This window comes from Mycteria americana, chromosome 3 (genome assembly GCF_035582795.1).
Source record: "Mycteria americana isolate JAX WOST 10 ecotype Jacksonville Zoo and Gardens chromosome 3, USCA_MyAme_1.0, whole genome shotgun sequence".
In the NCBI taxonomy this organism is placed as follows: domain Eukaryota; kingdom Metazoa; phylum Chordata; class Aves; order Ciconiiformes; family Ciconiidae; genus Mycteria; species Mycteria americana.
Genome location: NC_134367.1, coordinates 33,218,661 through 33,241,950, shown reverse-complemented (window position 1 = coordinate 33,241,950; position 23,290 = coordinate 33,218,661). Strand labels below are relative to the sequence as shown.

General features: G+C 36.6%; 1 protein-coding gene across 1 annotated transcript in view; it reads right to left on the bottom strand.

Annotated features, from left to right (window-relative positions):
- Nucleotides 1-23,290, bottom strand: part of ADGRB3 (adhesion G protein-coupled receptor B3) — a 465,041-nt gene that overhangs the window by 32,027 nt on the left and 409,724 nt on the right. Inside the window, exons 19-24 of the mRNA XM_075497295.1 lie at nucleotides 13,771-13,921; nucleotides 13,135-13,204; nucleotides 8,213-8,279; nucleotides 5,970-6,055; nucleotides 2,407-2,505; nucleotides 1,907-2,078 (exon numbers count right to left, since the gene is read on the bottom strand). Of these exons, the coding sequence (XP_075353410.1) occupies nucleotides 1,907-2,078; nucleotides 2,407-2,505; nucleotides 5,970-6,055; nucleotides 8,213-8,279; nucleotides 13,135-13,204; nucleotides 13,771-13,921 (645 nt within the window). The remainder of the gene's footprint in view (nucleotides 1-1,906; nucleotides 2,079-2,406; nucleotides 2,506-5,969; nucleotides 6,056-8,212; nucleotides 8,280-13,134; nucleotides 13,205-13,770; nucleotides 13,922-23,290) is intronic.

The window sequence follows — 23,290 nt, the reverse complement described above, 5'->3', positions numbered from 1 at the left end:
TTTGGACTATATGATCCTTATGAGTCCCTTCCAACTTGAGATAGTCTATGATTCTATGATTCTATGAAAGATAATGATGTTTATACTGCTTTGTTTTTGAAGGTTTCATCTGCAACCTTGAGGTAAAGATATATATTTTAAAATAAAAATGGTTCCTCAGGACAGTAAGTGGGAGGTGGTATCCCTTTCCAGGCTAATTAATATATACCAATGGAAATACAAATTTCATAGACAGGAAAACCAGTATGGAACTGCCATTCTTTCTACTGAAGAATTTAAGTAAAAATAATTGCAGTGTCTTACCATTTTACTAAAAGAATATGTGAAATGATGGCTTTCAGTTCTACAGATGAGAAACCCTCTTTCACAGAAGTAAATCATATGAGGAAAGAAAATGCTGTAGAAAATAACAGGATAGCAAGACAGTTCTACATAAAATAGATTTGTCTTGAGTATTATAGCTTATTTTGCACATATTTTTATCCTGAGCAAAAAAAAAAAAAAAAAAGAAAAAAAAAGAAAAGAAAAAAAAAGAAAAAAGAAAAGGTGTTAAAGGAGCTAAGCCCCTTCCACTATGAAAGCTGCTAAACTAAGAAAAACAAAAGTTCATAGCCTCTAACAGCTTGAATAAAGTGGGATGGAGTCAGCACAATGGAAGGTGCTATTTTCTGCAAGATATTGATAAGCTTTTTCCTTAAAAATTGGAAACTTAATTCTTTGGTAAGAAAATCATGTATGCATACCGTGTAGGATAGTGGTATAAAGTTCATACAAAGTGGTACACTACTGAAAGATTGAAATAAATTATGTCACTCATAATTCTTTTTCATTAATATAGTGAGTTTCAATGTTTAAAGGGTGTGAATGGTGGAAAGGGAAACCACTGTGTGAGATTCCTCACTCAGTGTTGACAATAAACCTTTCCTGAAACATTTTCCTGTTTTTTTAGTCCTGAAGTGTTTTTGCATAACTCTTGCCAATCACAAGGAACCATGTAAAACACTAGACAGTGTAATTTGGTCGATTGGTGTGGTAAATATCCTGAAGTTGATAAATGGCTAAGGCATAGGTATGCCACTGGACAAGTCTGGCTCTCCAGTCCGGCTCTGCCCACTCATTTTTGATAGATGGTCCCACTACCACAGAACTTCCAGCAAAGCTGTTGTGTTACTGCTCACAAACCTATCTATCTCAATAAAAATGTAGGGTTAGTTATCAGGCTAGATAGGTTAGAGAAGCTGTCACTCGAGTCAGGTTAAAGAGCACTTGTGTGATAGCTTTGACATCAGATTTCAGTGGTGATGAATTCTGCAGTGGGTGACACTGAGCTGTGAAGGGCAGGCCAGGGGTACTAGCTTTTCCTTGATGTTCTCAAAGCATTCATCTGTCTTCATCCTCACTGTCCCCATAACTTAAGTACGTTACCTTAAGTATGTACCTGAGTTTGTAGAACTGAAAGGGTAGATCTTCACCAACATAACACCTCATTTCCTTGTGTCCTCTTTCAGGGACAGTATAAGCAGAAATCATTTTGTGTTTGAATCAGTTTTAGAGACTGTAAAAATCTATAGCTTTTGGTCTTCAGGAAAAGGGCATTCATGTAAGTATTTCCCTATACTCACAATATTGGGAAAGCCTAACACTTAAAAATATACTGAACTTGGGATGGATTAAAAGCCAGCTTTAATTAAGTGGGTACAGTTTTATACTGAAACTGACGTTCTGCACCCGGAATTAACTGATCTCCCCCCTCTCTCTTTCACTTGTTCCTCTACATCTCACCATAAAATACTTTTCTCTTTCCATGAAATATATTTCCACAGAGCAAGCTGTATATAACATTAAAGAGCAGTTGAGAGATTAACAGGAGCACAGCCCTTTAGAAAACTGGGAAGCCATTCCTCACCTCCCTTCGAAGGATACAATGGACCATGACAATAACAAAGCCTTGTAATGAATCAAATACTGCAAAAAGTATCTGAAATAATATTGATCTTTTGTCTGTCATGGCCAGAACTGCAGACATCCAAGTCAGGGCCAGAAGTGGCAACACCACACAGGAACTCCAAAGGGATGCCCTATTGAAAGAAAGAGAAAAGCAGCACTGTAATATTGTAAAAAATGATTAAAAGCTCACTACTAAAATAAAACATATTTAAGGATGGCACTTTATCAAGTTAACTTGAAAATCACAGACAAGAATGTAACAGTGTCGGTACTTTATGATCTAAAGAATATCCTGTATTCAGTTAATAAACACAGTTGCAATTTTTTTTTGTTAAAAAGTATTTAAACGTGCTCAGCACTCTATACAGTGTTAGCAAACACAGTTGTCATCATCAAACTATTGTCTCACATGCACTGTATAAGATTTGTAACAAGAAGATGTAAATGATCAGGACTAACATGGCATTACTGGCGGTGGTGGCTGACAAAGCTGTTGTTGAAACTACTCCACACTTGGCACATTTGAGCGTCAAACCGCTATGAGGCTCACTCATCTGACTGCAAACAAACAGAACACCCACAAAAAGAACAAAATATTGAATTGTCACCAAAAAACGTTGCTACTGAAATTTAGCTTTTAAATATGATGTCATGCAGAAAAAGTAAGTAGACTTATTCAGGATGAATGCTCTATGTTGTTGCAAAACTCTACTTTTTACTTTACATTATTGTTAGCTTTAAATGTTAATGCTATGGGGCTTCATTGCATGCAGACTCTATTTCTTCCATTTAAGCTAAAAAAGGCCCCAAATGTCCAGTGATCAAAACTGCTCAGTACACTGAAGTAAACATAAGCACGTGCTAGGATAGACACACAAAGTGAAATCCCTCTATTCAGACCTGTTAAAAGACTGTTGTATCCAAACTTGCTTGAGAAAGAGTATAGGACACTTAAAGGAGGAATATGAAGTATGTACAATTACAGAGCATTAATAGGGAAAGAAACCTGCAAAATATATTCAAGCATCAAATCAGTATGGGCGTACTGTATAGTCATATTTGTACTAGTGATCTGAATGGCCCACTAACATCCGGAGTAATTTTATTCATGCCATATGAAGGTCTGAATACAGGGCTTGAAATGTATGGAATCTGATGAAATAAATATCAGTTGGTACTAAAAAAAGGGTGACCTGTTTTGCATTTTAATAAAACACAGTACATAAGCATTAAGCTCAAAGCATTTTGTATGGACAATTGTACCTCGGCACCTGTCAGAAGAGTTAAAGGGCAAAACCTGGAATTTAAATTTTCTTTTACATACAGCATGCATTCAACTTCCCGAGTCAACTAAATAAAGACTTTTGCTATTCCTTCTCTTTCTGCTATCAGAACCAGGAATAACCATAGCTGACTGAGATGTGACAGGAAGGGTGCTTTACCTATTCCCAGCTGGAAAGTGGTCAACAAGGTGAAGATAGGTAACACTTCAGGTTTTTCCCAGTTATTTCAACCAATGGAACTCCTTTTTATTGCCAAACCCAGCATTCACAAGATTTTTAACATACTGCCCAAAACAACATTGAACTCCAGTGGTTTCCATTTTGATAAACCAAATAATGACTTTCCATAAAAAAGTGCAGTATATTTTCCATAAAAATGCAGGTTTTTTTCCATAAAAAACAGTGAGAACCATGACCTTGTATAAGGTGATTGCGGGGTGTGAAAAGAACTCAGTGAATCCACATCAGTTTACACCAACTAAAGATCTACATTAATGAATGAACTACAAAAATGCCTTGGGTAAGCTTAACCTAAGCCTGGGAAAATACTTTCTGTCTTTGCTTGGCAATATTTCAACATTATCAGACTGGATTATTCTCTTTACATCTATAGGTTTGTTCTGGATCTTGCAAATAATAGAATTTGATGTGTATATAGACCAAATATAATCTTTCTGGCTGGGCATCTATGTGTGCTACCCCTTATGCCAGGAAAATGATTGATATCCATCAAGACAGTTGTTGATTCTCCATATGCTTATTAAGGTGGAAAAAAACATATGGAGTTAATATATTTTGCCCCATTCACTGCTTTAAATCCTACATAAATGATTTCTACAGCTGAACTTTTGACTGAACTCTTGACAGGTGTAAGTCCAATGTTTGCCAGAAAGAATGAAGTTGCCTTCCTGAGCGTGGCTGGCAAGAGATATTTGAGAAATGAGTGACAGTCCCCTTTCTACTGGAGGTCAAATGTTGCACCAATTTCTACGCCCCAAAGAATTACTCTGGAATCTTCATCTGCCAAGTAGTATCAAGGAATGCTGTTGCCAAGCCACCATCTCATACTATCACAAAAGTTAAGATTGCTTCTTGATTAGGGCATCTACATGCTTTCCCAGAATAGCTGTATTGTTTCTGACAGAATAATTTCTAGTTCTTTATCCATTTACTTTAAAATAAAATAACTCTTTACTAAGTTGCACACTGTTAGAAAGCAAGTTATTTGTTTCATCAGGAAAGTATACTATAAGCAAATAGATTTCTATAGCCGACAGTTGAGTAGCTGAAAAAAAAATGATGCAGTTAAATCTAAGCTTGGATATCCTTAGAAAATGTACAAAGCCAAACCCATGGCTGCTCCAACTCCTTAAATCACTGGAATTAGAGCAGAGGTGAATTTGAATTGGTGATTATTATGTTATTGCTACTCTTGAAATAATTTGTGTAGTTTTATAATATTCTAGATTTCATCAGTGTTATTACACAGTTAAGAATGTTGATGAGGCAATGTAGACAAAAGTAAGGTTAAGAAATTAATGCTTTCTAATGAAAAAAGAGGAAAAGAGAAGAAAAAAAATGAAAGCTTTTGGTACATATTTGTCAGAATAATGGTGAAAGAGCTGAAAACCAGAAAGATTTAATTGAATTAATATTAAATGCAAATCACACCAGTTGAAGTATTTATCATAAATTTGCTCATCTAACCAATTAATTGAACTTATTAAGAATACTACTGTTAGAGAAATGGTAAGATAATTCAAAGTGAGGCTGTAATAAATTTACCCACAGCAGTAATACACAGTAAAATAAAGATATCCTTGCTTATCATTGCTAGAAATGCAGATATTGGTAGTGTTAACTACATGCTGGCCCAAAAGACGATACTAGAACATGTGGCTGTAAAAAACAATTATGCAAAGTTTAAATATATTTTCATAAGCATTAAGAAGATGATGATGCACTTGTGAAAAATTTTTCTCCAATATGGAATGGATCTAGGTTTGCTTCTGCAGTCCTTCAAACCGTTGTCATCCACTGAAAAACAGTTTCTGATACCACCACTGTCATAATCCTTTCTTCTCATGATAACAAACAGAATTTGAATGTAAATGCAAGTAAATAATCAACAACACAGAACTTCCATTTACCTTTTTTCTTTTTTTTTTTGCTTTTAAAACATGTTTTTTTACTTTGAAATTTTATTACACTAATTTAGAACATACATCTATATAGATATGGATGTAAGAACAACGGCAAATTCTTCACATAGTCAGAATGGCAGAATAGCATTGACCTCAGTAAGGAATATATTGCTGTGAAATATATTTTATAACAGCTTACACAAATGAGTAACATTTCCCACCATAGTAATTAAAGTTGACAGCTAGAGAAAAATAATTGGTTCCTTCAGTACACGCAGTTCATAAAACTGTTTTCCGAACTGCAACAACTTTAGATGTGCGACATTCTTGTGAAACCTCCATTCAGATTTGTTTAATCCTCATTATTATTAACTTAATACTGTTGTACTTGTGTTTTATTATGTTTAGTTTGTTTAGTTGCATTCCCTCAGGATAATGCAACAGCAGCTTTTGAGATGAATGGAATCTGTTAGACACACTGTTACACTGATATAAAAGTTCAAAGCACAATCAAAAGCATTTTTGGTGAATATCTGTAGTTTAAAATTGGTTATACAATTTTAATATGGTTTAAAGTAACCCAATTGTTGCTTACCCCGCTCTGTGTTTGAGCTTTTTATCTAGGATTCCATCTCTGGAAACAAGTTTATTAAATACCAAAATGCCAATCACCATGTTGACCTGTCAAACAGAAAACAAACAGTTGATATTTCAGTGTCTGAAAGAAAATACTTTATCCTGTTACTTCAGGAAAAGGCTCCTACAGGCCTGCAAAATGCCTCCTGTTACATTTCTGAGTATTCCATCAGAAATGGTGTAACGCTGTCCCTGAGCACACCAAAAGTGTGTATTCTCAAATGGGTAACACAGACGCACATCCCAACAGGCTTATTTTTGAATCTCCAATTATGCCTGGTATCAGTTATATGCGTGCGTCTGCTGGCCAGAAGCTTGAGTAATGTAGCATTAATATTTCCTCAGTTTCAATTGCAGTGATATATCCTATTCCAGGAAACCCACTGCATTTGAGTTGTGCGCACAGGGAAGAGCTAGTCAGAGCACACGGTGACCGTAACCGTGTTCTTTTTCAAGCATTTATGGCCCATGTGGGTGTTCCCACTTATGCAGACCCAGCCTGTGGTTTTCCATATCCTCCTGCACATTAGTCATTGTCTATGTCATTCACCAAAATGCCAGTCTTGAGCCTTGTTTCACTGCAGTTTCCTTTTTTTTTGCGCGCCAGATGGACGCCTGGGGTAAATCTGTTTAGCTCCATTAGAGTAAATGGTGCTATGGTCACATACATGAGTTGAAGACCTAACCTAAAAAAAATTCAAGTGTTTCAGCAGTCAGACTTTGGCACTCAATGGACATACTAATGGCATTTAATGGACAACTTAATGACTGTTATTATCCATTTGTATTATTGAACTGAACTCTATGAACCTGTCTCTGCACGGCCTGCAAAGAGGTAATACCAAGTTTTGAATCTATTAAATAAATGTTCCTTATTTTTTTTCTTTTCAAACAGATTTTTCAAGACCTGTGCCAAAATACCTAATTGTTGCCAGTCTGCCCTGCCAACTCTTTTCCAGCTTTTCTTATTATCACTTTATTTTCAGCATTTACATTTTTTCAGCTGATGTTATATAATTCTTTTGCTTCGTACATTTAGGCTTAAGTGGCTGCATGGAACAGCCCCTTCCACAGCTACTAGCTAATGGTAGGGCAAACTGCAACTGTGAACTTCAAACATCTCTGAACAAAGCTTGCCAATTACACAGAGAACATACAGTTCCATGTGAAAATTATGACTGGCTTTCTGTAAACATCCTTGGCTCCTCTATCATGACAGGGACTGTGAGTTGTACAAAAGGATCCTGGCTTAACTCCAGGCAATGATGAGACAAACTCTATGGGAGTAGTAAACATCAATTTCAGGAAAATCTATGTAGCTAAATGGCTATATCTTTCATGCCTACTAAGACTGATTCCTTTTTGCAAGGGGAAATCAGAAATAACCGGTGTTGATAGAACTGTCCTAGTATAAAATTGGTGGAGTGGAAAGAATTAGATTCTAAATCTGTAAGGGAAAAGTGCTAAACAAATTATTGTGAAAAATCCATACAGACTGCAGAGCAGATGACTGAGAGCCGATGGCACATGTAGGGTGCAATTCATCTTACCCTAAAGTAGACACCTGAAATACTTCTGATGGTTTGAGCCCTAAAGTGCATATTTTTCTCCACTGACAATGAAATATGGCTGGGATAACTTAGCTTAGGTGCAGAAATCTACCTTGCAGATGTCTACAATTAGGCAAAGTGAATCCTACACCTCAATGCATTTCCAGAGATGTGGAAGATTAATACACAAAAGAGTAACATTTCCCAACTATGATGATTTGTTTCTTTGCCTTCAAAAGCAGTAGCCATGGAGAACTTGCTGGCTGGTTCCACTCCTCCTGTTGCTTTTGCTGGCACAGCAATACACTGCCAAGCAGCACTCTATCAAGACTGTCACTGAACGTCACAAGGCAGTGACAATTGCATAGATGGTACTGATAATAATTCAGTGATGCCTGTAACAAGTTTTCTGTGCTACTAATCAGTGCATTATTCTTTCACAGCTTACTGTGTAAATATGGTGAGATAACTGGTATAAAGAAGTGACACAATTAAATGAATCATGCATTCAAAATACTGAAGGTACGTTAAACAATACTAAGCTCAGTATTTGCAACGAAATGTAATGCTACTGTATAGTTAAGCTTTTATAATTTAAATAGCACATTCCATAATTTCATATGAAAATACTGGAAATTATATTAATGTTTACCAAGACAACAGCAGCTGCAGGTCCAACGAAAGCATAAAGGAGCCCTCCTTCAAGAGACAGCCAACAGCTGGAAAGAACATTAGAGAAGAACTAACACAAATTAAAAATAAGTATAAGGCATTGCCAAGAAAGCATTAATAATTACTACAGCATGAGATTCTTCCAGTGTATGTTCAATCCTACATATAGAGATTCATATGCACACACACAAAAGAATTACTTTGTTGATATGATGATGTAGAGTTGATATTTCCATTACCAATTGTTAATGTTTCAAAAGTTTTAATGTGAATTATACATATACTGAAATGCCTAAAACGTATTAAGAGCACAATAGAAAATAAGTTTGCAAGTCTTTATTGAATCTCCTCTAACTGTGTATGATGAGTTAACTGCACAGGTCTTGCTAGGTAGGTATCGAGAAACATTTCTAACTTACAATGTCTGATAGTTCTATACTTAAAGCAATGAAAGGTCAAGTACCTGTAATGTAGAACTTCAGAAAAAACAGGTCTCTACATATCTTCTCTTATGTCATTTAGTAATTGCTATTAGAACCAGGTCTTACAGACAATATTCCCATTAAAGAAAAATCATTTATGATCTAACTGTTCTGCATCCTCTGGAATATTTTGCAAACAATTTAAATGTATATTTTAAAGCATCTGAAAACTGTATTTTCTGGTGAGCTACTAATCTTGCAGAGTTTGTCATACTGCATCAGGGCATTCACTGAAAACCATCAGATTTCCAAACACAGATCGCTTACAGACTCAAATTCTAAATATTTGATACACCATGATGTAAAGCTTTCCATATCTGCAAAAGATCAGGAGCTTCACACACTAAAGTAAATGCAGCTGTGCTATTTTCCTAGTGATTACACATTCAAAGAACTGCATGTTTATTTGAATGCATGATCACACCTACATATAAGAAAACTCAAGTATATGCATTCAAATACTTTACTTGGATCTTACATCCAGAAACGTTCACATCAGAATCATACATATCTTCTTTATTTTCCAGTACTGTTTTTGTACTTTTGACAACCAAGTAAATTAAATGCAAGCACATCATAATATTAATGGTCTGTTACGGCTGGAATTCTAACTGCAAAGAATAAAAGTGTTTCCCATTGCAATGAAGCCATGTGAAATCTGCCACATGAACCCAACTGCATCAATGTGGTAAGTTCTGGAATGATAAATTGAAGTAAATAGTTCATATCTATCTGCTACACTGTTAAAAAGGTAATACATGTCAGGCTACTCTACATCCTACCTCAAAAACCAACTACAAAAATAATGTTTAATTTATTTTTGTAATGACAAATAAAAATGCTTTCAAAATTTTCTGCAATTTTTCTTGCTATTTTTCCAAAATCCAAGTTATTTGTTGTGAGAGACTGAGAACATGGGCTTCTGAGAGAGGGGAATGTATTCACAGTGTACTTCCCTACCAGTATGAACTTTTAAACTTAGTGAAGATGAGCACTCTGCATAACTAAGACATGTAATTAAAATTTTCATGTTTATTGGGAGACAGAAACATCAGTTCATAAAAATTGTTGATGTATTGTATTTGAAAATATTTCAGTTACCTCTGCCAGTAGAAAGGGTCAACAAGTTTTTTTTAAATAAAAAGAAAAGACTTTCTACCCCAAAAATCTTTAAGACCAAGGGAGAATTGTTCCCTTCTTTTCCCATGCCCTCAAGTAAAAAGGTTGTTCAAAAAAGTGACTTCCATTTACAAGCAGAGCTGGAAAAAAACGTAGAGGTTGTCCTCTTTTCTTTATACAATCTGAATTTTCAACAATCTGGATTTTCAACAATGTGTGATGTGATTATTGCAATGTATTCAATATCTGCCAGTTGCTGACTCTGAAATGCGCTTTTTCCCAAACTTGTTCTGTTTAAGACTTTTTGAAGACAGATTCTCAGGTGCCTTCTTATACTGTAAGGCAGTTGTCAATTTTTTACTATTTTTTCCTTCCTCTCTTCTTTTCGTTTTCCCTGATAGCTTTTTTCTATGCTTTATAGTTGTTTTTATTTTGCTCTCCTGTTCTGTCTTCTTCCTCCCTGATCCCCACATAGCAGAAAGCAATTTAAATTGATTTGTATTGAAAGCATCCACTGGTGGTTTTATGGGACCGTGTTCCATGGTCATAAAATTCTGCTGAGTGATGAAGTATCTGTAGACTTTCTCCTGTGTACTGTACATTTTATGAGTTGTTTGACGCTCTTCAGGAGAATGGTTCCTTCTCTTAGGAAAGCATGACTATGACAGCATTTTAATTTTTGCTGATATAATGAATTCCTGGACGTTACCTGCACTGCTCATTAATATATAGCACTGTATGTAAACTTGAGTAGGTCATGCAGGTTTATTAACTATAACTTGTAGTAGTGGTGCTTTCATAGCTCTGATCATCTGAGGATAGGTAGCAATTATTAAACTCACAGAAACAGTTAGAAAAAACAATCAAGCTTTCAGACACACAAATCTTTTTCAGATGTCCTGAAATATCTAAAAACTTGTCACTGTGTTTTTAAATTATTTTTAGGAAATCCCTTCAGCTTCTGTATCTATATCAGTGCAAGTGTCTGTGTGAAATAGTTTTGATATGTGGTTTTAAATATACAGTAACATAATTGTGTCATAATTAGGACTGAAAGAAAAAGATAGAAATTGGAGACTATTGATCACAGAATTGGTTCGAGCGTGAACAATTCAAGCCAACCCCCATCAGTCATATACCGTATGAAACTGAGATCTGCTTCAAAGATCCTTCGGCCTTCTCCTTTTCCATCAATCTCTTCATGTGTAGGACTATAGAACTGGAATAAATGCCTTCATTTTCACTTTTAATTTTCTCCATTTGAAATCATTTTCAAAAATAGCATCTTACAGACCAAGAGTAGTTTGCAACAGGACATGTTTCTGATGGCAGCATATGCGTAATTGATTGCAGCTAAACAGGCCAAATATAGTGTAAGCCGTTAAAAAACTTACACAAGTGCTTTAGTTACGGGAGGAGGAGCAGGACAGGAGTCCTGCTTTTACACCGCCCAGCAGTTGTTATGGGACACAGTTCTTTGCTGGCTTCTAGAGTGGGACAGCACATCAGCTGGTGATGGAGGAAGAATCTCTGTTCCTTGCATTCCCTGTTTTCCTTGTGTAATTCTGATGTCAAATGCCAAGAAAACATACTTGCAAATAAGATGAGAGCGCTGCATTATGGTTCTGTTTGTCCCTTGTACACCTCCTTTTGTGTTTTTGTCCCACAGTACCGTGTCAGCTGAATTTGAATCATGGGAGAGGAGCTGTTACATGTAGAGAGACCTGCTCTTTTTTACTTTCCAGGTTACCCTTAATGAATGATTTGTTGCTTTGTCTGAATATTTCAGTGTATCCTCTTTTAAAAATGCATTCAGCCCAGGAAGGAAGCAGGAAGCAACACAAACTAAAACAAGTAGTCACACATGAATAATTTCAGTAGAGTAAATGCAATCGGATTGATCCTGCAAGGGACAGAGCTACCTCCCCAATGGGGTCTGGACATTGTAATCTTCTGATTTGTAATTCTTACAGCTTAAATATTTCTCCAGTCCTGGTTCAAGGGCTAAATAATAAAAAAGCCAGCAAGATGAGCACATATTAGTTAGAAAAAAAGTCAGAGGAGCAGGTCCTCAATATAACTCCCAAAAGACGGCTAAGAGCATTGTTTCACTAATGATTGCCAGCTATAAGTGCAAGTTAAGCACTTCAGTTAGGTAAGCTATTCCTCATTAAAAAAATGCAAGACGCATGTTGTCACAATTTAAAACTAAAGAGCTCAGTGGTTAGAGCCGGTATTCCAGAGGAGATTTGGTTTTGAATCCCTACCCACCCAGAGCTGGAGTGAGGGCTTGAAGCCTCCCTCGCCATGTGCCAAGATGTTGGGATACACAGGACAGGGAGGGGGAATCCTGATCTCACTCAGTGACGACGCTAAGGAGAATAATTAAATATTCATTGAAGCGAGGACTTGACCTAACTCATCCACATCTCTGATGAATGCCCTCATTACCAGGCTACAGAGTCATATTTCCTCTCTTTCTGTCCAGATGCATACTTAATTTCTTAGGCAACGTGAGGAGAGCTCCAAACAGGACGACTGAAGGAAATGCACTCTTGCATACATAATGTCTCGGTGGTTGGAGCGGTCTGCTGGCAGGAGGGAGGCTCAGCCCAAGCTCTTTCTTCAACAGGAGACAACCGAAGGGTAGCCATGCTGAGGAGTGAATTTTCCAGGGTGCTAAATACGCACTGGAACCAGCCAGGTGGCTAAACTGGAACTGTATTAATAAAATGTAAATGAAGTACACAGATCTCTTCCTCACTGTCTCTCAAGTGCAGCCCAGTTCAGGAAATGGGCTGGATCAGGCCCTCCAGGAGAGAGGAGATGGATGGGAGAGCTATTTTGAGATTTCTGCAGGGCTTTGGCTCCAAAAGCTCAGGGGCATTAAAGCTGAGGTACGTGCTTGGTGGGCAGAAACCTGGGTGCCAAAGAGACTCCTGCCAGTACAATTTTAGACATGTTTAGAGGTTGGCAAAGGCTAGCCATAACATTTAACGTTCTGTTTGGTAAATGTATATAAATGTTAGGTGTCTAAGTGGACCTAATCCTCCGTGTTTCTAAAAGGCTTGCTACTTCAAAACCTCACAAGAAGTCCAGGATCCCTGGCGCTTTGCTGAGCTCAGTCCAAGACTGGCATATGGTTTTCTCTTTGTTCTTTTGTGGACCACTCAGTGACTCTTAGGGCAGTTCCAAGTGTGAATGGCTACCTGTAGAGCCTTTAAACTATGCTACGTAATTCCTGATGGGTATGACAGTATTGTTAATTAAAAACATAATTTATCATTTCAGATTGACTTACTAGTGGGCTGTTCCATATCCTTTTGTCTTGGTAAAGCCTATTGATATTGCAACCACTAATGCTGGTAAACCTGAAAAAACCAAAACAGTAATAACCATTAGATACTGAGTAAAATATTGCTGTTGTGCCTGGACAAAAAATGACAGGGCAAGCTAATGCAAAATGACCAGTTTTACGTGGAATGAATCATTTAATGAAGCTCAGTGCTATTGCAGGATTTGTTTTTCTGAAGCACTGGCAGGGAGGAGGACACTGTTTTCTGCCCACAGTATACCACTTTGATGTAGCTAACTTACTGGTACGTTTGACAGGTCTTAAAGTGAACTAGGAAGAGGTTTCATGAATATTCAGTGAATGTTTTTTCTTGTTTTATTTTGATTTCTTGATATTACACTACTTTGCCAAAAATCTTCTAAAATTTTGTTAAAACATATTTATAAAAGAATGCTAAAATGTACACCATCATAGCTTGAGCTTGAGATAAAGTGGAAAGGCTCCTAACATAGTTTTCTTTTTAGTAACGTGCTGTCTACTATCTTTCAGGTTTACTGAAGAAAATGATAATATTCTTGACATTGTCACTATATTAAACGTTTCATTCCAATGATTCTGAGGAAATGAATTTTACAGACTTACCCCATCCAAGGCACAGGAAACGTTTCCTTATGAGCCGTGTCCTAATTTTTCCAGTAACAGCCATATATGACTGCCACGCTTCTGTCAAAACCCAACAGAATGAAGCTAAGAAGAAGAAGTGTAAAAATGCGGTGGTTGTGGTGCAGATGCCCTGCAGGGAGCAAAGAGAAGCTCATGCTGAATACTTAGGGACACTTATTTCTCTCTTCAATTCAAAGAGTTGTCATATTCTATCATCTTGACCTTTATCCTTAGCATCAACTCCCCCTTTATGATGTGGTGGCCACAAAGAGAGAGAGAAAGAAAGAGAGATGTTGATGGGGATTACGCAGAAGAGGATTTGACTGTTTTCCCAAACACTGAGTGTGCCAAGCAGGGACAAAGAACACAAAATAAATCATGCCACCAGATTTTTCTCTACGCATTTCCTTTGACCAGGGATCATCATAAAGCCATTGTGGTAAGCAAGTTACTAAGTTACTGTTTATAAAATCTCACAGAGCTGAATAAAGAAAATGTGGGGATACAAATGCCCCTAACTGCCAGTTATATTTTCTTTCCCTCCATGCAGAAAGATCCTGACTGTAAATCTGAATTTTAGTCAATAGATTGTTTGATTTATTTGATTTTTTATTTAAATCTTATAGAACATTAACTTATTGGACTATACTCCCTGAGATCTTTTTAGTCAGGTTTAAGTATCATAACCTCAACAATTACCCTGGGTATTGTTTTTATGGGTGTCAGTCACTTGTCATCTGAAAAGTATTTTGAGCACATGCAATCGGCTTTCTTTTGTCACTGTAGCCCTTAATTAAACTTGACATTGTAGCTTATATAAATGAGCTTCTTGGCATAAATGATGATCTACCCTCGGCTGTGTTGCTTAAAATGCCAGTTGCAGGCTATAAAATGCAGTGTGCATTGTACCTCAGCACCAAAACCACACCAGTAATGTTGAGAATATCCATATCACAATTTATCCTTATCAGAATTTGAAGTATAAAAATTATATCAAGGTTAAAAAAAAATATTTCACACACCCAATATTAACAATGCAAGATCGTAGTTGAGAAATATAGATATTATCTTTCTGATTATTTCTTTATGCGGTATACACATCTACTTAATAGCTATCTTACATGCATGTAAGATACTGCTAGCCAATTTTTTTACTAAAATCCCAGTTCAGCAAACTATTTAGGGAGAAAAGATGCAAGTTCCTAATTATATATAGATGCTTGCTTATAGTGTTGAATCAAGGCCAGTAGCTACAAAAATTTGGGAAGGATAAGATATATATGACACCACGCATGTTTTTTGTTCATTTTATATTCCTAATTATTTTCAGGTCTTTTTGGTTTGAATTTTCGATTGTGTTACTTTTCCCAGATTCTAATCTGAAATCAATTGTGTTGGTTCACTCCAATAGTTATCTCAAAAACATAGCCGATAGCTGATATCAGCTGATATTAGCATTAGCTGATATCAACCTCTGAACTTTCAAAGAGTTATGAGTCTTTGAGTCAAAATTTAGAGTTTGACTCAAAAGAGTCAAAACTTAATGATTTCCTGCTATGAATTTACAGATGTGACAAACACCTTGTTTTCTAATCCTGGGTCAAATTGTCTATTTAAATCTGGGGGAAAGAGGTTCTATGTAACCATATGCAAGAGAACTACTGTTTATTTTTAAAAAGCGACGAGGAATGTAAACTGGAAAAATACAGCAGATCCTGAAAATGCACTAGTCATTCCATCCTAGATTTTGCCATAAATTCTTATGTTTAGGTGTCCCTAAAGTATGTGGATTCATAAAATCTATCCTGGTAAAGCCTGACTGATAGCAGTATTTCCTGTATATGAAAAATAAATACTTATTTAAAATGAAAGCTATCCAGTGAAACACACAATAAATATAACAGAAAATACAGAAGTGTCCTTTCTTTTACTAGCTGGCTCACAAATTATGAATTCCCACTATGCAACTTTAATTTGCTTTCCTATCAATGTTTTTGTAAAAGCTAGCATGTTCCGTTGGAACAAGAATTTGACAATAAAATTGCTTTTGAGGAATAGTACAGAATCTTTTAGGGAGAAACTGCATAGGTAAAACACAGTATTACCCTGAAAAAAAGTGAATATACTATTTCCCTTATAAATAATGCAAATACAAACAAATCCTGATCTTTTTGGTGAAAACATTGCTACCTCTTATGGCTGTCTGAGTATAGACTGTAGGATTTAGTTCATAATTTATCCCCTGTATTGAAAGAAAGATGGATGATGATAATCTGAGACAAATGTGGACATGGATATTGTAGGAGAAAAAACTGTGATTAAAATGTTAATGATCATGTTGATCACAAAATGAGAAGACAGAAGCAAGTTTTATTAGAAGTGATCTGTGGTCTAGCTGGAATATATGACTGCTGATTATAACTAACTCTTCTGAATGGCAGACAGGGGTCTAATGAATACCAATGGTAAGTCTCTATCATTGATATAATGGCGTATTTGCATCACATACCATCAGAAAGATGCAAATCAGCCTCAAAACATCACCTAACAACCGCTGTGGGATGGTGATGACAGAATCATGTGCAGGCAGTGCTTGAAGTGAATTCAGCCTCCCTCCTTCCCCAGCCAGAGAAGCAGTCCTGGCAAATGAAACTCCCCTCTCCCAGGTATAGCCATGGGCTCAGCACGGCTGACCAATACCCCCCTGGAAATCTGGTTTTTATGTACTTCTGTATTCTTCCCCTCTGATAAATAAATAAACAAACAATGCTGTTCTGTCTGGGAAAGCGCTATATCTGGGAAGTCTATTTCCAAATAGGAGCAAAAATTCATTTTCACCAAAGGCTGTTATTAAATGGGGCATTGAGTATCTCTAGCCAGGGAGCCATAATTTTAGCAAGTACTTTATTAGTATTTTTTTCTTTCTCACCAGGTCATGGACTACTCCAAATCTCTCCTTCTCCCTCTCCTCTTCTCCCTTGCCAAGGGACCACCACCTCCCCTCACCTTGCTGCACATGCAGCAGCATCACTAAAACCTTGTGGCCCATCACTCACAGAGAGCTGCCGTGTGTCAACCTGTCTGCACCAAGGGACAGTGGTACACATCTTCCCCGTTGCCTTAGGAGGAGATGCTTCTTATTTGTTTCTAGTTCTAGTTTATGAAAACTCACTGAATTAATTACCTGTGCTGAGCACCTGTCAACTTGCAACAAAATGAATTTTAACAGCCCAATTTATTCACCATTTCTTCAAGCTTCTGAAATTAACTCAACTCTGTTATTCTAACCTCCTTTTCCTCCCATTGCTGTTGTTCTCAGCTCCCCATATTTAATTCTAATTACAAGTGGGGTAAGGGACCTTTTCTGTCCTCAGAATGCACAATTTCATGAGCTTTAATTGAACTTCAAGTGTTTAGGTACCTTGAATATCTAAGACCATTCATCCCTTATTAATAAACAATATACTATTGAAAGCAAGAGCTCACATCAGGTACCAAATTATTTCGTTCTTTCATTCTTGTAAGGCACCCACTCTGAATGAGGGTACTGAAGCACAGCTGAGAAATGTAAAAAACTGTGCAAATTCAAAGCTACTTATTCTAGTGATTAATATTTTTAATGTAATAATTATGAATAATTTAGAGAATATTTATCCATTTTTATGACCTACAAAAAGTAGATCATAAATGCAACCTCAAAATAATCATTTATCATTATTTTTGGAACACCTGGTTGTTGATTTTTTTTATAACAGAACAGTGTTCTTTTTTAATAGCAGTGTGAACAGATCTTCCACGCAAAGACAAAGAGGGTGAAGTAAGGACACCTGATTTGTCTTCTTGCCCTGAAACAGGTTTTTTCCTTCAACAAAATAGTTGCCTGTCTCTGAGTTCTGATAAATAGTATAAGAATCAAAGCTACTGGAAAATGAACATGAAAAATGAAATCTGTATTGGTGATAGCAAAATGAATAGGGCTAAAATCCACTCAGTTGGATTATGTTATGAAGTAGAAATGAAAGCTAGTAGAAAATAATTTAAATAATAAAATTTCTTGGACATTGAAAAGAATCTTGCCCTTGATTTAGCTCTGAGGAGATAAGCCTAAGGAGATAAATTAAATGGGTACTAATTTTATTCTTATGAAGTTCTGATCATGCACTGAGTACACAAACAAAGAGCACTTAAAGGCCACAATAAAGAATAAATGAAACAAAGAACAAACAAAACAAAGAGAATGCAAAGGACATAGCAAAGAGCAGAAATACAATTCTATGTCAAAACTGGTATATTTTATTGGCTTTTTGTGACTTGCAAATCTTCAACTATAGAACAGTTTATCATTTCCTTTAAATTAAATATATGAATTCATAAAAGAACAGTCTTTATGAACTTTAAGAACTGCTTATTAGTCTTTATTTGCTTTTCATTATTATTTATTTTTAAACTGATTTGCACAGTACAGTACCTTTGTTTCAGGAATGGCAGACACTGTTAGAATACAGGGATACAGTATACTGGTCAGATAATACTGAATTCTAAATTAAATACTGATTTCTAGAGTAAACTGCCATGAAACAGTAGATGGACTTTCAGAGGCTGTGGGACAAAGAAGTAAGGGCTTGCATCTCAGGAGTGTTTTTCTGGAAGGGGGAGAGATATTCAATGACAAAAATATATGGGAAGGAAGGCTGTTTCTTCAGTTGCAAACATAGTTGAAACTGTTAGGATCTTAAATGCCTGAGAAATCATAGCTGTAGACTTCCAGGTTTCTCTTCCAGTATCGTTAATATTACTGGCACCATAAAGCTTTGAAGGTACCATTTCATTTAAAGAATGCCATCTTCTTTTCTTTGCCAGGCTTGAGTACTGCTAACACCACTTGTTCAAGCAAAGAATTCAGAAAATCTGATACCCATATTGGAAATAGCACTATAGTGGAAGGAAATGTTCTAAAATAATGTTTCATATTTTAAACCAACAACTATGAAACTATTTACTTTAATTAACTTATAGACAAACTTTTAGATCTTCTAAAAATCTTCTCCAGTGTCCTTAAAAATTGAAGGCTCAAGTGGTTTAACTTCATTACATTGTGTTCTGATATCTGACATGATAACCCAAAATAATTAGCATTTGACTTCATGAGCATTTATGTGAAGAGATATGCACAGTTAATTATTATACTGCAGGATTCTATATGCGGTACAAGACAATGTGAATTGTAACCTTTACTTGGATTTTTAGAGCAAGCTAATTTTTTAGTGCAATAGCAGTGGGTTTTGAGTAGCTATGTGACCTCCCCCACAAAGATAATGAGCAATAACTAAGGACATTTAATATTTTGTTCTTCTACTCAATCATTTCTGTTTGCCCACAACAAGCAATATGCCTTTCTAGGTTCTGATAAATAGCTTATAAGCTAGCTGTAAATGACCCAGCTGTTCCTTTGGTTTAGTTTACAACTACAGTCTCACAAAGGACATCTATATCATCAACAGCACTGCAATGCCACAGGAAGATATTTTCAGTATCAACTTTTGATTTTGTTTTTTGGTATCATGTGCAAATTATCACAACAGTTGCTAAACTTTGGGGCCACTACACGTGCCCAGTCTCAGGGTGCAGTCTAATTTGTTCAGCTATTTTGATTTAAGGTTTGTTTGTCTGTCATATCTTGTCTTCTCTTCTGGAGTCTGTCCTCTTATCTGACAGTATAACCCCTGTGATCCTAGTGAAATGCTGTAAGTGTGACTGAAAGAAAACTTATACTTTAAACTTTAAGTTTTCTCCGCATTTGCACGTTCCAGACACACTTTAAATAACTGTCTTCTTATTTTTACCTGAAGTTTCTCTAGGATTCAATTCCTGCTCCTCTTTTTCCAGTGTTTACCTCAAAGGTATTTCTGAAAATTACCTCTCTGTGAGCAAAGCATTCACAATCTTTATTGACACTTACTTATGAAGATCAGTCAGAACATCTCCCATTTTTTCCCAGGTGCAGAGTCCAGCAACAGAGGTGCTGTTCATACCTGATCCACTAAAAGTACATGGAGCCTTCTTTTAGGCTTCTGCCCTTTGCAGTTACTTTTCTTCAAAGGTCTCCTTTGAGAGTTGTCACCTCTATCACTCATATCAATAACCTCTGCATTTAAATTTGATACCGTATAGTTGTACTTCAGCATCCCACAGTTAAGTCTATAGAGAACTTCTGGTTTTTATCCAAACTAATTCCTCTGCTAGCCACTATTCTTCTCCAGACCTTATAATGCACTTAGTACAAAATCATTCTATCACCTAGATGTGAAGAGATAGGCTGCCGTTTTTTGGGCTGGAAAAGAATTCATGAAAGTTGCTTGCTGCATATGCAAACCTTCCTTGCTCTGTTGTATGGCAGAATCTGTCTATGCTAGCAACAGTAAAGGCATCCTTTATGCATTGGCATGTGATCCTTGCTGCTAAATTGTTAGTGAATTCCTTGGCACAGTTTTGACCTGAGCCAAAAAATGCTCTCCCAACCCAGGCCCGTGCACAGATTGAAGGAGAGCCTGGGCCAGGAACCCTGCCTAACGGTCAGCTTGCACACAACCGTCCTCCTGCCTTTCAGGGCTTGGTTGTAATGGATGCAAGCCGTGTTGTGCTAATTTGTCTTGGGGCTATAGAAATATTTGTGGCTCATTTTGGTTACTGGTTGGGATAGAGGCAAGAAGTCCAGCTGGATAATTCATAATATGCTCAGCTCTTACTAACATATGAGAGAGTAAAATTCATTCTGTGTTGTTTACAGCATTCTCTGGAGATTGTCAGTGCATTGTGCAGGTTTGTAACGTGTTAACTCAGAATTGCTTTCTTGGTGGCATGCCTACTGTAAATTGAAAGCCAGTTGGAAGGCAGTTCTCATACAGTTTCCTTACTCTCATACTCATTTTGGTCTTCCTCCTGGTTTGGGTTGTTATTGCTAGGTTATATTCAAGCAAATGAGCTCAGCACAACCAATATCATAGAACAGGTTACTCAGAGGCAATTTAATTTCTTCGATTACAAAATCTGGCAAGGGAAGCTATTCTCTTTTTGCCTTTGCGCTGTGAACGTGTATTTTTCTGGGCAGGCAAGAAAGGAAGGAGTAGGATCCTCTAATTCTTTACAGGATTAATTGAAAAGTCAGTGGAAAGACTCCCATTAATTTAAGTGGGCTTTATATTGAGTGTTACACCTATAGAATAAGGGATGAAAGGTGCATGAGCAGAGGCTTGTGATCTTCCTTCTTATCCCAAGTGTTTTAAATGTTTACAAAGTATTGGATTAATATTTTTCTGGTAAGTGAATATGGCCTACTTCACATCATGAATTTATTCTGTTGGCTTTGATGTTAAACACTTTAAACAAGGTAAATGTCAACTCTGTCAGGACAAAATAACTTAGTATTTTAACTATGTCCTCACATGAATGTGTTGTGAAGTTTATGAAGCTCAGAACAGCAGGTTTTCAGGCAGACATAAAAGAAAATAAGAAGCCCTTTACAGCTCTGAAGCATGAAATCAATTTAAATACAAGTTTTTCAACTTCTGCCTGACTAATTAATCTCAAATTGCTATCACTGTGTTGTAATAGTGATGTTTCACTGTGCCAGAGATTACCCTTTCTTAGTTGTCTTCTTTTACTTGTATTTGGTAATATTTGCTGAAAAATCAACCCTTTTGAGCACAAAATGATCATGCTCAGTTCAAGTAAAAAAGTGGAAATCACTGGCATGCTTTGTTAAAACAACATTACTGAGCTATTGAGGAATGACAATTAAAAAATTAAATTGAAGGTGATGCTATCCTGAAAAATTACTCTATAAAAATAGCTTTGTGAGGTTTTGCATTACCAAGTCTGAAAGATTTCTTATTTAAAGAAGGATAAATTTAGATTTGTGGATAAAATATAGATTTGTTTTTTGAATTGATGGGCAAGCAAAATCAACCTGGTCTCTGAAAACCATTGAAGAATTGAAGTTCTTATGTTCTTGCACATCATTGAGGATAACAGTATCATAGAAGCAGAACTGAAGGTGCAGTGTGAACATAAGGGACTGGATTGATATCGTTGAAAGTGCAATTTGGCCTGAAAAGTCTCTGTAACTGGCTATGACTCATAGGAAAAAAGAGAATGCACTCTGGCTGTCAGAATGGTTCTACCGGGCTGTCAGAAACAATTCTATTTGCTTGGGAACTATGCAAATTAAGGTGGAGATTATGGATAAATAAACAAGAGGGTTCAGTGATGTTATTGCACTTGGGTTTTCAGGAACAGTTTTTAGACTCTGAAAATTCCATATTGGTTTTATGTTAAAATATGGAATGTGCAGTGTGCTCTCGTAAATGAAGACAAATGCTCTTGGCAGGTTTGAAGAGATAATAATGAGACAACTGCATTAACAATGAAGCAAAAGCTGTTTGGCTAGAACATACAACAATGTGCTGTATGCTCATTTCAACTTATTACATAAAGACACCCAGATTTTTAGATCTCTCTTTGGGTTATTGCAAGTAGAAATATTTCGTTGCATTAGCATACTAATGGCTATACCCGTTTGGAGAAGAATGACGGATACAAGAGCCAACAGTCAATTAGAGTGATGAGCTACTCGTGCAAGAGTGTTCCAAAGGTCCTGAGTCTTCCTAACTTTAATTTATTTAAAAGTTCACTGTGGGGGCTGAGTGAGTAGCTAGGAGCAATGAGCCAGGATTGATAATGAAGGGATGGCTGAGCTAAGCACAAGGGTTACATATGAGTCAGCAATGACTGCAGTTAAAGAAAAGAGTAGTTCAGAGCACAGTTGAGAGGGAGTTCCCTATGGAGTTCTGAGAAAAAGAGGAAGAGGTGTCCAGGCACTGACAAAGGCAAGGAATTGAAGGAGCTTCCTTGAAGAGATGGCATAACATAAGAGGGTAACAGAATGGATACTGATATGTTCAAGACAGTGGAGCCTGATCCGTGAGACTTCAAATTCCTATAGGAGGATCCAAGTGCACCCAGTGCAAACTGATGTCCTGATGGAAAAATAACCAGGAAAAGCCCTCACTGGGCAGATAGAAAATAATGCCTTGTGTTGCTCTTCAATGTTATGTGGGTAAAAACTTGTTGTCAAAGAATTTTTTCTTTTAGGAAAATGTGATTGTCACTTGAGCATCTCTACTCTTAAATCAGATCATCTGTTTGCTTTATTTTAAATGTTGATCTCATTTACTAACAATAAAATTGCTGTAATTTTAGGGAGTTCCCACAGCAATCAAAATGATGACTAGAATGAGAAGTTCAACAACAAAACGTGCAGTTGCCTTTCACTTAGTCTGACTGTGATGATTATAATCCTGCCATATGAAAACAGTCCATCTTCTTGTCTGGGATATTGGTGTCAGCAAACATTCCTCCTCTGCGAAACTGTGAGTTCCATCTCTTTACACTAGACTGAAACCATTGAAGCAACAGCTTTGCAGTGCTATTACAACTTTAC